This window comes from Meriones unguiculatus, chromosome 10 (assembly GCF_030254825.1).
Source record: "Meriones unguiculatus strain TT.TT164.6M chromosome 10, Bangor_MerUng_6.1, whole genome shotgun sequence".
NCBI classification, from domain to species: domain Eukaryota; kingdom Metazoa; phylum Chordata; class Mammalia; order Rodentia; family Muridae; genus Meriones; species Meriones unguiculatus.
Window position 1 is genome coordinate 36,508,048 of NC_083358.1, and position 13,327 is coordinate 36,521,374.

At 41.4% G+C, this 13,327-nt stretch overlaps 1 protein-coding gene across 2 annotated transcripts in view; it reads right to left on the bottom strand.

The window, feature by feature from the left end:
• Positions 1-13,327, bottom strand: part of Fto (FTO alpha-ketoglutarate dependent dioxygenase) — a 359,978-nt gene that overhangs the window by 281,285 nt on the left and 65,366 nt on the right. Inside the window, exon 1 of one of the 2 annotated variants that reach the window (XM_060392230.1) lies at positions 12,811-12,864. The exons of the other annotated variant lie outside the window; for it this stretch is intronic. Coding sequence (XP_060248213.1) covers positions 12,811-12,849 — 39 coding nt within the window. The 5' untranslated portion in view covers positions 12,850-12,864. Of the gene's footprint in view, positions 1-12,810; positions 12,865-13,327 lie in introns of those variants that run through there. 2 annotated transcript variants of the gene reach the window in all.

Below are 13,327 nucleotides of genomic sequence, written 5' to 3' on the forward strand. Positions count from 1 at the left end.
GCTGTCTCAAAATAAATGTCAATGAAGCACCCCCTCATTCATTCAATCAACTATAACTTACTACACAGCTATGATGCATGAGGTTAGGAGTGAGAAGAGTAGGAATGAATATTCCTACCCCTGTGGGATTTCCACGTGGGGAGTATGGAAGAAGACTGGAATCAATATTCATAAACAAGCCAATTACACACAGTCATGAGCAACACCCTGTCATGAAAATGGGCTGCATTCATTTCAAAAGCTTTTAAGTCTCATGGATGTCAGTGAAAGGTATTGATTTATAAAAATCCTGAAAAATACTCACCTGATTTGGAAAGGGATATGAAAGCTATGCATCTGAAGTTCTGGCAGGGTACCAGTTCCAGCCCTTGACAACTTAATCACTCTAGAGCAATGAGGTTAAAAGTTCTCTAAGACTTCACTTTCTAGCTCTAATAGCACACAGGTTGGCAGGGTGCACAAGCCAAGCTTCACACACCAAATCTGCAGGGCCCAATCTTTTGAGGTTGCCTTTGAGGCCCAATCCTCAATGGTTGTCTCCTGACATTTACATATTATTATAAAGCAGAAACATTCCTAAATACCTTGAGTCCACAGCTTACAGCTTACCTGAGATCAAACTTCTCACTCAGTATGTATTGCCCAGAGCAGGGTCCCTGCTATACCAGACAGCATTAGGAAACAGACAGGATCACAGATCCAAAGCAAAGGAAGCTACAAAGTTCAAAATGAAGGGAAAAAAAATCTTTAAAGTAGCTAAATTCCCTCATTCAACCTCATTCAAGAAACATTATTAAAAGACTACAGGAAGCCAAGTGCCAAGCCTAGTTCTAAAAAGTAAACACATGCATCTTAACTCCCTTCAGATTCTTACACTAAGTTTCTGAGGGCTCATGAACCCTATGAAAGTAAGTGTGTACATTGGGTATACATGGAGATTTTCTTAGGAGAGAATCCACTGTTTTCATCAGATTCTTCTGTGGATGCCACTCAGGACATTTGTGCTCTTGGGCTCTCTCTTTTTCACTGTCTTATCAGTCTGTCTGTCTGTCTACTATCGATATGTGTATGTATATGTATATGTATATCTATATCTATACCTATACCTATACCTATATCTATATCTATATCTATATCTATATCTATCAGAGGATGCCACTCGGGACATTTGCGTTCTTTTTCTCTCTCTCTCTCTGTCTCTCTCTCTCTCTCTCTCTGTCTCTCTCTCTCTGTCTCTCTCTCTCTCTGTCTCTCTCCTCCTTCCTTCCCTCCCTTCCCTCCATCACTCAGAACTCCAGGTTTTTAGCTATTATCTCTTTTTTAAAAAGTACAACCACCCAAACCGAAGTGCAAGACTCCACAGCTCGTCCCAATCCCAAGTCACAATACATGGCTCTACCTCAGCAGTCTCACCCCAAGATCACTACCTTGTGTATCCCACAGCAAGAGTCAGGGTAACTATCAAACCATTCATTAAATTTGGGGTAGGGGTGTACCTGGAGCTCAGTCTCCTGACTGACTTTGGGACCTATCTCGTGGTCTTGACCCACACATAGTCTAAAACATGATTGCCTCCATTTTATGACTCACAGTGGAATTTACATTACAAGGCAACTTGGATCAGGGAGATGGCTTAGTCAGTATTGTGCATGCCTCAAAAGTATGATGACCTTAGTTGAATCCATAGGACCAACATTTAAAAACAAACAACCCAATAGGCATGGTATATTTTGTAATCCCAGAACTTAGAAGGTGAAGGAAAGTGGCTCCCAAGGCTCATTGCTAACCAGGCACTCTAGGTGGAAAGTGCCACGCCAGTAAGAGAACCTGCCTTTAAAAAAATTAAAAAAAAAAAACCACAACTTTTTAAGGTGAATTTCATCTGAAGCCTCCCAAAGTTGTTTTTCAACTTCTGTAAGTATACATTGGCACATGTGTATAAATACACACAGAGAAGGAACATGAAACTCATGGGCCAAACATGAGAGCATCCGAAGCACAGAAATATCCATAAGACTGTGAGTCAATGGAAAGGGCAAGACCTATGCAATCAGGGATCCTTGTAAGACTTCGGATTGTCACCATTTAGTAGCTGTGAAGCTCGCTGAACACTGACTGTTCCAGCTGCAAACCAGACAAAGATAGTTCATATTTTAATAAGCAACAAACGATTTAGAGAATGCCCAGTATGTGTCAAGCGCCATTTTAATCTCTAGGAATACAAAGTAAATAGGATAACATGGTTTGCTCATACAGTTTGTATTCAAGGCAGACGAGACAAGAGAAACACAAATAAATATGCAGTAAACTATGAAATGGAATTTGATATTACTTTATGACAATAGTAATATCTAACAATAACAGCTAACTACTCCTTATGACTGAGGGATATAATAATATTTCCATTTATAGAGTGGCAAACCAAAATTCTGAAAGATGAAGGATCTCATCCAAAGTCGTAAGTCAGTATGTGACACACCATGCCTGAAAGCCATGCAACCTAACCTAACATAACCCTCCACAACACCAAACGATTCAATGCCACCAGACTCTGGTGCTGGTCGTGGTGGCACACACCTGCAGAATCGGCACTGGGGAGGTGAAGACAGGAAAACAGTAACTTGAGATCAGTGTGCCACACAGTGAGATGGCTCCATGATTAAGAAGACTTGCTGTTCTGGCAGAAGACCTGACTTTGGTTCCCAGCACCCAAGTCAAGCAGCTCATAGCTGCCTATACCTGCAGCTCCAGGGATCCAGCATTCATGTTCACATACCCCTACATAGACACACATATACTTTAACATACTTTTTAAAACATAAGTCTTGCAGAAGAGAAGAGCTTGGAACATTCTAAACCAAAATATCTTTTAAAATAGAATCTAATAGCCAGGGCTAACAAAGAAGCTTTGTGTATATGAGAAAGAGAGATGATCTAGTGGTCCAGTGGAGGAAGGTTATTGAAGCCTGGCTGGTCAGTGAAGCACAAAACAAGAGGCTTCAGAAAAGACTCAAACCACAAGATGCTGAGACCAGAATAAAAGTGAGGGAGTGCCCAAGCTCTGAGGAACCCAGCCTGGAGACTCTGGGGAAGGAAGGCAGTTAGGCCAGCAAACCTGGGGTCCAACAGAATGCAGGTGGTCTTCATAGACAGGAGAAGTGGGTGAGAGAGCCCAGTCTCCAGCAAAGAAGGCCACTACAGATCTCCAGCACAGAAGTTACACAATTTGATTTTCAGTTTTAAACCATGAATCCAACTGAACAGATTACAATAGAAAGTGTGTGAAAACCTAAGACAGGGTGACCAAACTGGGGGTTCTGGACTCCAGGTATGAAATAAGATGGTTTGTGCTTATCCCTGTCTTAGTAGAAACAGAAAAAGCAAAGCACCCCACATCCAAACCCTTCATAAAGATTAGGCAAGCAAAGCACCTGACACATATAGGCACTTGCTAGTACCAGGTCCTCTCCCTGGGGAACATTCATGAAGAAGGAGTTTAGGACCCAAATAGAAATTATAACCAGGTACTTAGGCCTCTTTTGACACCTCTGCCCCCATTTCTTGAAGGAAGCTTGGAGAGTAAACTGTGAGAATACCAAATTCAGAACACAATAGAGAATTGATCATTAAAGGAGCTGGACTGTTAAATTAAAACCGATTCTGGATGCCAAGCTGAGGCACAAAGGAATCAGTCTTCTTGAACAATACAGACCAGTTTGCAGGAGCCTCGGTTACACAATCCCCTCCGCTTCACCTTGAGGCACTTGGCTGGAATCTTTTTTAATAGAAAGGACAAACTCTTGAGTAAATGTAGTAATTGTTTCAACGATGTGCCCCAACCACCCAAGAAGTTAAAAAAAGAAACTGGCAAATTGGGAGGCTTCTATTACATGATCGCTTAATTGCTGGCTCACGTCTGCAGTCTGCTCCAGCAGTGAAAGGAAGCTGCTCTGTGAAGCTCTGATACCTAAGCAAGCAAACACACACAGTCAAAGGCTCGCAGTGGGGCCGACAACTGAAGGTGTGCTTGCTGCCTACAATGGGACTGGCTCTGGAAAGGCTGTTCCTGTGGCGGGAGCAGCCATCTGACCAGTAAGCTATCTCAGCAGCATTCAATGTCCATTATTTTCTAACAAACAACAACAACAACAACAATTGGGTTGACTTGAGCTGAGCATTTATTATCATCAAAGGCAGATTTGAAAAAAAATAAATAAATAAATAAATAAAATAAGGGCTGGGGATATTGTTCAGCTGTTATGAGCTGCCTGATCTTACAGAGGACCTGGATTCAGTTTCCACATCCTCATGCTAGCTCCCAACCATCTGGAAGTCTCTTCTGGTCTGTGGGCATGGCATGCAGGTGGTGCACAGGCACTCATGTGGATAAAAATGCCTATAAACACAAAATAAAAATGAAGACATCTTCAAAAACTCAATTAAAAAAACAATAAATAAAGCCTTGGAATTCTGATCCTAGGATAAGAAATGGAAGAGTAGGAGAGAAAAATTTTTTTCCTCCTTTTAATGGCCTCATTCAGGCAAAGCTCCAAGATGGAAAAGAAATTATCCTTGAAGAAATAGGCACTAAAATTCTTCTTCCACTCTGTGCTGTTCCTGAAATCTTCCTTACTGGTCTCTAGTCCGGTGGTTTGGCAAAGGATCCGCATGATCAATACTCATAATATTAGTATTTTCTTGTTTTACTTAATGGGTAAAAAGAATGCGTGAACTCACAGATGGACACTCAAAATTCCAACCCATAGAAACAAAAAGTGGAAAAGCAGTCTAGACTGGGAATGAAAAGGAGAAATAAACATTAGTCACTTACCATGTTTGGCTGGTGACTACAGTTCTAGTGACGATAGTTCATATCAACATACAATTTCTAAGTTATTAAAAGACCAGATTCTAAGTGATAATCAAATGATGGATATACTAATGAGTTTCACTTAACCATCCCACAATATATGCACACACCAGACATAATCACACAACACACTCCATTTATACAATTATTTGTTAATTTAAAAACTATCACTGTAAAAATAAACATAATAAAAATAAACTGAACCTTGTAAAGTTTCAGTACGATAGCCAAAAAATATTATTCCCCTTATAAATACATGAGGGAGACTGATTTTGTTCAGATGCTTCAACTAAAACAACACATTATAACACCTAAGGATAAATTTAGATAGGAGAACACAGCTTATTCTGTGCTACACAATAAGGAACTTCGCTAACACATAAAAAAGTCATTTTTTGATCGTTTTTATATTGCAAAAGTTATTTTTCATAAAAAAAGCCACAGTCTCTTCTATTATTAAAAAAATACAGTTGTTTTGTGATTCTTCTGTTTGGTTGCCAGTAGACATGCCACTACAAACAAGAGGTTGGGATTCTCAATAAACTAAGTACAAAAGGGCTAGGAAGAAAAAAGGTTTGGCAACTTCTGGTCTAAAGCAAATATATTAATAGTTGCTTATACATATACACACACAAACACAATGCACAGGCACACAAAACACACACACACATATGCTCGCACGCACACACAAAACCACAAATGCACACACTCAATATAAAACATACACACACATACACAGACACACACAGCCTATCACCCTGTAGAAAGAAGATAAAATGAATTTCTTGACACTTTATTGTGTAATTTGTTAAAGCCCATGGCCTTGCTAATTTGCATGTCTGATTTACTCAGACCCTTTTTTCCTCCTCCTCTCTGGCAAACAACCACAAATTCCACTGTGATTTCACAACCCCGCACTTAAGCAAACTGCAAGACTGTGGTCCAGGGGAGTTCATCCAGCCTAGCAAACAGGGGTAAGAGCCCAACTCCCAGGCTTTCCCTCCCAGGGTCCTTTTCAAACACTAAATCCACAGAACACAGCATTAGTTTGCTCAAAGCAAATAGTTAATTTGTCCTTTCACTAGAAATCAAAAGGACAAAGTCACGGAGACAGGCTTCTGCTTCAGCCCCACACTGACCCTCCACCACCTCCCTTTCCCAAGCAACTGGATGTCAAAGCCATGCAGAATCAACAGATCCATCAATCCATAACAAATATTTATATTGCCTACATGAAAAACTGAGGAAAAGAAAACTAACAATGCAGGTAATAAAATAAAAATGCCTTAGTAAACAGTGCTGTAAGAAGTCTGAACAAAGGAGCAAAGAGCTATGTGCCAAGGTGATGAGAAAGAGAAAGCAGAAAACTGAGATTGCCAAGCAATAAGGGCAGAACAGCTAAAAAGTCAGTAATCAAAGCTGGTGATCAAGCGTCAGTGATTAGACCTTTGGCTAACACTCAGTTTCAGCAGGGGAGAGTGGGAGATAAGGCGAGGATGATAGACTGTGCCCTGATTATGGAAGGTCCAGAGAGTCTGGCTGAGTAGTCTGGATTCCATCCTGAACGTAATAAGCAGCCACGAAAGGCTTGTGAGAAGGGCAGGAACACAGTGAAAGCATACCTTTGTGTGTGTGTGCTTGTGCATGTGTGTGTGTGTTGCCCTGTGTTTTAACTCTAATCTATTTATAATTGGGTTGAGTTCAAAGGAACCAAGACTGAAGGTCAGAGGGCCAGATAAGGAGACTATTGAGAAAGCCCAGGGAGGCAGGCACAGGGCCTGAACCAGGGAATGAAAACCAAACTATAGAATCTAGAGCTCCAGGTGCCAGAGTGAGCGGTAATGAACACAATGCCTGCAGTGGCTGGTGACCACATCTTTAAGGAGTACTTGCTAAGCTATTCGCTGTGCTGGGAAATAAAGGAAAGACTGGTTTGGGCCAATTTGCAGCCAAAGCTCTGGCTGAGTATTAGGCTCCACCGAGCCCATGCTGACATGAAAGACTCAGAAGGTAGAAAGAAAGCAATCATCATCTTGAGGTTTGGGCTTTTCTACAGACAACATATTTGTACAAACACTGAATTTTCAACAAAAGTCCAGAAAAAGCCAATAACTTATACCCTTTAAACAACAGTTGTCATGGTGGCACCTTTCTTTCTCCTGGCTGGGTCTCAGGCTTCAGCTACCACTGTCTATTCTAAAAAAACTTTTCAATAATGGCTTCCTGATTCCTATCCTGCCCACAAATGCAGACGTGGGGCTCCCTGACAAGCCAGCCCACAACGCTGTTTCAGAAGCACACCTCTAGAGCTTAGCCTGTCTCTGCTCCTCAAGAGGCTTCTGAACAGAAACAACTTCTCATCACCATTCCTGTAACTAAACCCATACATGCACCACAGGGGCACACAAAGATGTGAGCAGAGGCAAAAGCACCGAAGTGGCAGCCCTATCAATGCAAATATATACTTAATACCAGCACTTGGGAGGCAGAGGCAGGCATATCTCCGTGAATTCAAGGCCAGCCTGGTCTACAGAATGAGGTCTAGGACAGCCACAGTACACAGAGAACTCTATCTCAAGAACAACAACAACAACAACAGCAATAATGTATGTATGTTTGTACATTTGTATGCATGTATGTACTTACTCCCAGCATGAGTGGCAAAGTCCTAGAGATCCCAGATTGTAACATTGTTTCCTTTAAAATCCCTACAATTCATCTCGGAGTCAACACAGGAACCTCCTTAGCTGTCCTAATTAATTATACTCACACCTCACTTTTATTTGGGGCTAGAAAAATAAATACAAGCAAAGGTATTTTGAAGAGTTTTCATTTCATTTTCTGCAGACACAGGAGACCAGAGGGCATTATGCCAACTGAAAGAAATGGGAGAATCAAAGCGAAGATATGGTAAACAAGTTGCCTAAGGTCACAGAGGATAAGCTAATGGCCCAACTAAAGTATTTCTTGCTTTCAACTTATTTTTACCCTGTTCGGTCTTCTGTCAGTTAATTCTGATCATGCTCTGTAAATGATAAAATTGTTGGCATAGAAATAGTAGGAGTCTAGAAGGGCTTGTAAAACCACAAAGAATTAAATGGAGCCTAACTTACAGCCATGGAAAATATTAAAATTCCATGTGTAACTTTTCTTCTCCACTTTAACCTAAGATGTGGTGCATATGCCAGGCTCACTGTTTATACTTGTACACTTCCAACACACACAGTTCTGAGTAGCAAGTGCCATCCAATGCAGGCAGCTACTCATTTATTTTTCTATCATTCTACACGGTAGAAAATTAACAGTGCTATGTTTACAAATCTTCACTGAGGCCTTACATAAAAGCTCGGACATGTTTGTATTACACGCTGCTCCGGTTTGAAGAAGCTCAGGAGCAAGTTAATATAAACCTATCCTGAGCAAATGTGCAGAAGGTAGCCCTGTCAGACCCAGGTTAAGCTTTGACCTTCCCAGCTTTTTCTGAGAATGTACAATCCATCACGTACAAAAACACAGCGGAGGTGTGAGGTGTTGGTAAGTACCCCTGTTAGTGAGAAATTCTGCTAATTATTACACCAAATAAGCATAGTTAACAGGCCATGGCCACAGAGGGGCATGTTTCAGGGCATTAAATAGCTGCACTGGGTGGAGGGGAATATATTACACTGCACCCATTGCCAATAAAACAATTTCCCTGACACCCAGAAATCCAGTCATCTGGAGCAACAGAAGTGGCCAGCAGCTCAGCTGATGGCGCGCAGAGCTGCAGTGCCACCTAGTGGCCTTCACATTTGAAAGTGAGGGAATCAGGGTGATTCACAGGCTCTCAGGCTGGAATTTAGAAGGATAAAGAAAGAGGTCAAAAAAAGTCACATTTGGAAGGGCTGCATATAGCTCAGTGATAGAAAGCAGACTTAGGATGTATGAGAATCTGAATTAAATCTTCCGCACCATAGGGATGGATAGACAGACAGACAGACAGACAATCATGTAAAGTTTCCTTAAACTAAATGTCTGTTTTTTAAAGTACACATACATATTTTTTTCTTTCCTGTTTTCTCTACCTCAGCTTTCCTAAGTATGTATGCCTTAAACTACAAAATTAAAGGCAAAAGTAACCAGCCATTTTCCAGATACATATTTTGTTCTGCCAAGAAGTTTCTAGCACAAAGGCCCCTTCAAGAGTAAATGTTCCAAGGAAGGAAGGATATTAACAGAGGAGAGCTCAGTTATGACAGAACAGAGCTGATGGCTCAGATTCCATCTTACAAATATGAAAAACAGATCATCTGAACTAATGAAAATGGCTTTTTAAATGAGGAAAATTTAGTTATCTATAGAGTTATAGCAATGCAGGATCACTGAATTTCAGAGAACTGCTTTTCTCACACAGTTTCCACAGTAGTGATTTCTAATGTGGCACTGGGTAGATACTCATCAAATATACAGTATCAATGTAGGATATTCATCAAAAATACTCACATTGTAGAAACAGCACCAGCACCAGGATAATGCCTTTTTCCTGCTAAGGCTTTGCAAAGGGAACCTGGTCTACACTACTATAGACCAGACAAGGTACCCATCACGGTTCTTGCCTCCTGGCCCCTACTCTCTAGGAAAGACAGATAAAAGCCAAACAAGAACATGGGTATATAGCAGAGAAAGGGGGTAATGCAGAGACAACTAAGGCAGGGCAGCAGGACCAGCAACTCCACCAGATGAGGTGGGAGTGCTATTTTCTGGGCAAACCACACACGTCTCCTCAAGTAAAGACCCAGGAGCAGCCATGCAGGCATGCAGACACCTAATGGAAGAGAAGTACAGAAAGGCTAGGACAGGGAGCGTGTGCCCTGCTGCAGGAAGAGAGTGGACCCCAATCTAGGTAGCTAAGGAAAAAGAGGAAGGAACTGGAAAGACAGGAGACAAAGAGGTTGTGAGGGGTCGGAGCAGAGAAAGTGAGGTTGTGGCATCTTCGAGTTACAATGCTTTCATTGTATAATTCACCCTTTCAAAGCATATGTGTCAGACAGGACAGTCACAGAAGCATTCAGTCATCACCATGACTAACTTCAGATCATTTTCATTACCTGTCCACACTTCCCCACCTTTCTCTTCCCTGACTCTTGACAACAATTATCTCCCACCTTTATCGGCTTGCCTGTTCTACACATTAAATCACGTACGCGTGGGCCTTTGCCACCGGCTTCGTTTACTTAGCATATGGCTTTAAGGTTCATCCATCTAGACTATAGTATGTACCATTCAGTGTCTCACTATTTGGAATTGCCAAATAGATTACATTGTATGACTCTGCCACATTTTTTTATCCAGCCATCATTTAATAGATACTTGGGGATTTTTCCCTCTTTGGGACTATTATAAACAATGCTGCTGATTCATAATTAAGGTGGTTTCTTAAACTACATTGCCAAAACACCCATTCAGAAAAGACTTACTTGAAGAGATAGGGTGAATTTAAGAAAAGAAAGCCATGATCCAAGAGGCGGTGAAGGGTCAGAAAGAAGCCAAAGGAAAGCCAGGAATGTGACTATCAAAAGAACAAAGTAAAGGCTGGGGAATTGGCTCCATGTGTACCCTAAGGAACAGATCCAATTCTCAGAACCCACATAAATGCCAAGTGGGCATGGACACCCATCTATAATTTGAGCCTCAGAACGTGGAGACTGGGGTTCCCCAGAAACAGCTGACCAACAACACTAGCTATATTGGCAAGCCCTGGAGTTGACTAAAACAGCCTGACTCACTGAAGGGTAAACCAAAATCCTTCCTACTATCAACCTTGGGTCTCCACATGCACGTAAGTGTGCTCGCATGTACATGCACACACACCCTCAGGCACACGCAATGGAAAAAAGTGAAAACAAAAGCCACCTAAGACGCCTTCCCTCTCTGGCACTGAAGTCACCGCACCAAGCACCTGTGTCATTAAATGCAGTGTGATTCCTGTTCTTGGGTTTCAATAAAGCAAATATTTTATCAGAAAATAAAGGAACAAAAGGGAGGAATGAATGTAAGGGAGAAAAATATCTAAAAGCTTAAAATGCAAAATGTGACCAAGAGCCACCAGCAACAGCATAGCTGCTAAGGCCTTTGTTAGCAAACCGCATCCTGCTGTCTTTGAAGGCCTACTCACCAGCAGAATAAACATATTAAATTGCACCCACATTTCCCACGAACTCTTTACAATTTAAAAAACTGAGCACATTTTTTTTTAATCATTTTACTTTACAACTTATTTGGCCTTGAAAAATCCTTAATGATTTTCTCAGAAATTCTTGGGCATACTTGAGAACTCTCAGAAATTAGAAAACCCTACTTACAAATTATTTTCGACTACAGTCACTTTTTTGCATAAAATATGTGTCATCTTTGGAAGCTGCTGTACAACTGCATTTTATAAAAACCCAATGAAACAACTATTCAGTTCTGTGGTTTCAGTTTGGAGTTGGATACAATGCTTTTCTCTTTCTCCATTTTTACAGACTCCAGAGGAAAAGGCTGAGGAAAGGAGCTTCTGCTCTCCTCCTGCTGCCCAGGTCTGGCCAGAAGAATGGGAAGAGATGTGGTGAGGGCCACTTCCAGGACTAGCCCATAAAACACCTCACACACATCCCTGCCTGCTCTCTTACCCCCACTGGCTTCAGTAGCAATAACCTAAGGTGACCTCCCAGGCTTGGGTTGAGCCTGCCAAGGTTCCTTAGCTGATTTACCCTACTAATGGAATGCAAGGAGCCAAGTGTCCCAGCCGGCTACATAAGCAAGAAATCAGTTATCTTAAAGACATCATACAGGATTTTGATATAGTTTTTGTTACAACAGTTAACTCTCTGAACTAAACCTGCAGAACTAGACATAGTTCCTAACGCATTTTATAGACACATGGCCTGGTTTTTCAGCCTTTCTTTTTCTAAACTTGTACAATGGCTAATTGCTGCTAGAAATGACAGTTAATGAACAGTTATACACAAAGCTCTGTTCTAAATGCTTTATCCAACTTAACACTCTGGAGGCCGAGTGCAATCTAAGTGTTAGTCACCACGGCTATCCCCACTTGGTAGACAGTGAAACTAAGGAACAGAGAAATTCAGGGACCTCCTAAAGTTACACAATTCCTAAGCAGAAAAGCCACAACTCAGATCTAAGTACTCTGGCCCTGGCATCTGTACATTTAATCAGTGCACTTTAACAGAAAGTAAAAGTTTCAGTTCCAACAACATGTTCTCTCTCTCTCTGTCTGTCTGTCTCTCTCATTTCCCTCCCTCCCTTGCTCCCTCTAACACACAAAAGAAGGCAAGATAAAGTGATACCATGCAATCCCACTTCCTCATGTTTGACGCATGCATGTTTACAGCCAACTTTAAAGAGAACGTCAATAACTCAGGACAGTTGTGATTTGCTCTAAATCCTGACTTCTGAAAGCCATCCATTGCATATGTGGGGAGGTGGGTCCAAAAGCCAGTGGAACAATGTACTTGCTTTCATGAAATGCAAATGTCTCTGAAAACAGCTAATATGGAAGTTTTTACTTTCCCAAAAAAGTTAGGATTAACTTTATTGTGGATTAAATTAGCTGAACATTAAAGAAAAAAAAAAAAGACAACCAAATAAACAGTCACATACTCCTGGTAGCCAGGGTGATGAGACCAAATGCACACTTGAGAAGAAATCCGAGCATGCTCATGAACATTTTCCTGATTCAAAGTAAACAAAGAAACAAAGCAAGTTTTGACATGAACAAAACATCTGACATCATAAGCAGCAGTAGCTCCAAGTCTAAAATGCATATTTCGAATAATTTTCAAACCACTCCTAAAATGATCACTCAGGTACCCAACAGAGGCTATTTTTCTACTTAGCTTGTGACTATTCATGGCTCTAACCATGGACCAACTGGCTAGGCTAAGAAGTAATCATCTCACCTTCTTCCTCCAAAAGAGCCACCAGCTCACACCCAGCATGCCTCCTCAAAGGCAGAACTGAAAGGCAGGCAGGCTCAATTGGTACTGTGGTGCCAGGCACTGTATTAGGAATGCTAGGTCGATTAGCTTTTAACTGCAAAAAGGTCTGAAACTTGTGTTCTCTCTGGCAGTGAACAAAGAACACAAGCAGATGTGTAAACAGTCAGATTCATGCGGCTCCTTCTGAGAGTAACCATATGAAGGATGAAAGGATGTCAAGTACCTAGACCATTTTAGAAAAGACATAAAATGAGCTCTGATGTTACAAGGGTAGAAGGAAATTCCAAATGATAGCATCATCTGTCCATCACTGAGCATCCATCTAAACAGCAGCCTGTGTGCCTGGACCTGAGCTGGGTATTGGCGTTGACATAAAGGTGGCTGTAGCCAACATCACCTCACTGCAGTTAGTATCACCAAAGTTCAGCAGAGCATTCACTGTGTCAAGCTCCTTGGCCTGTAGTAACTCAGGCAATCC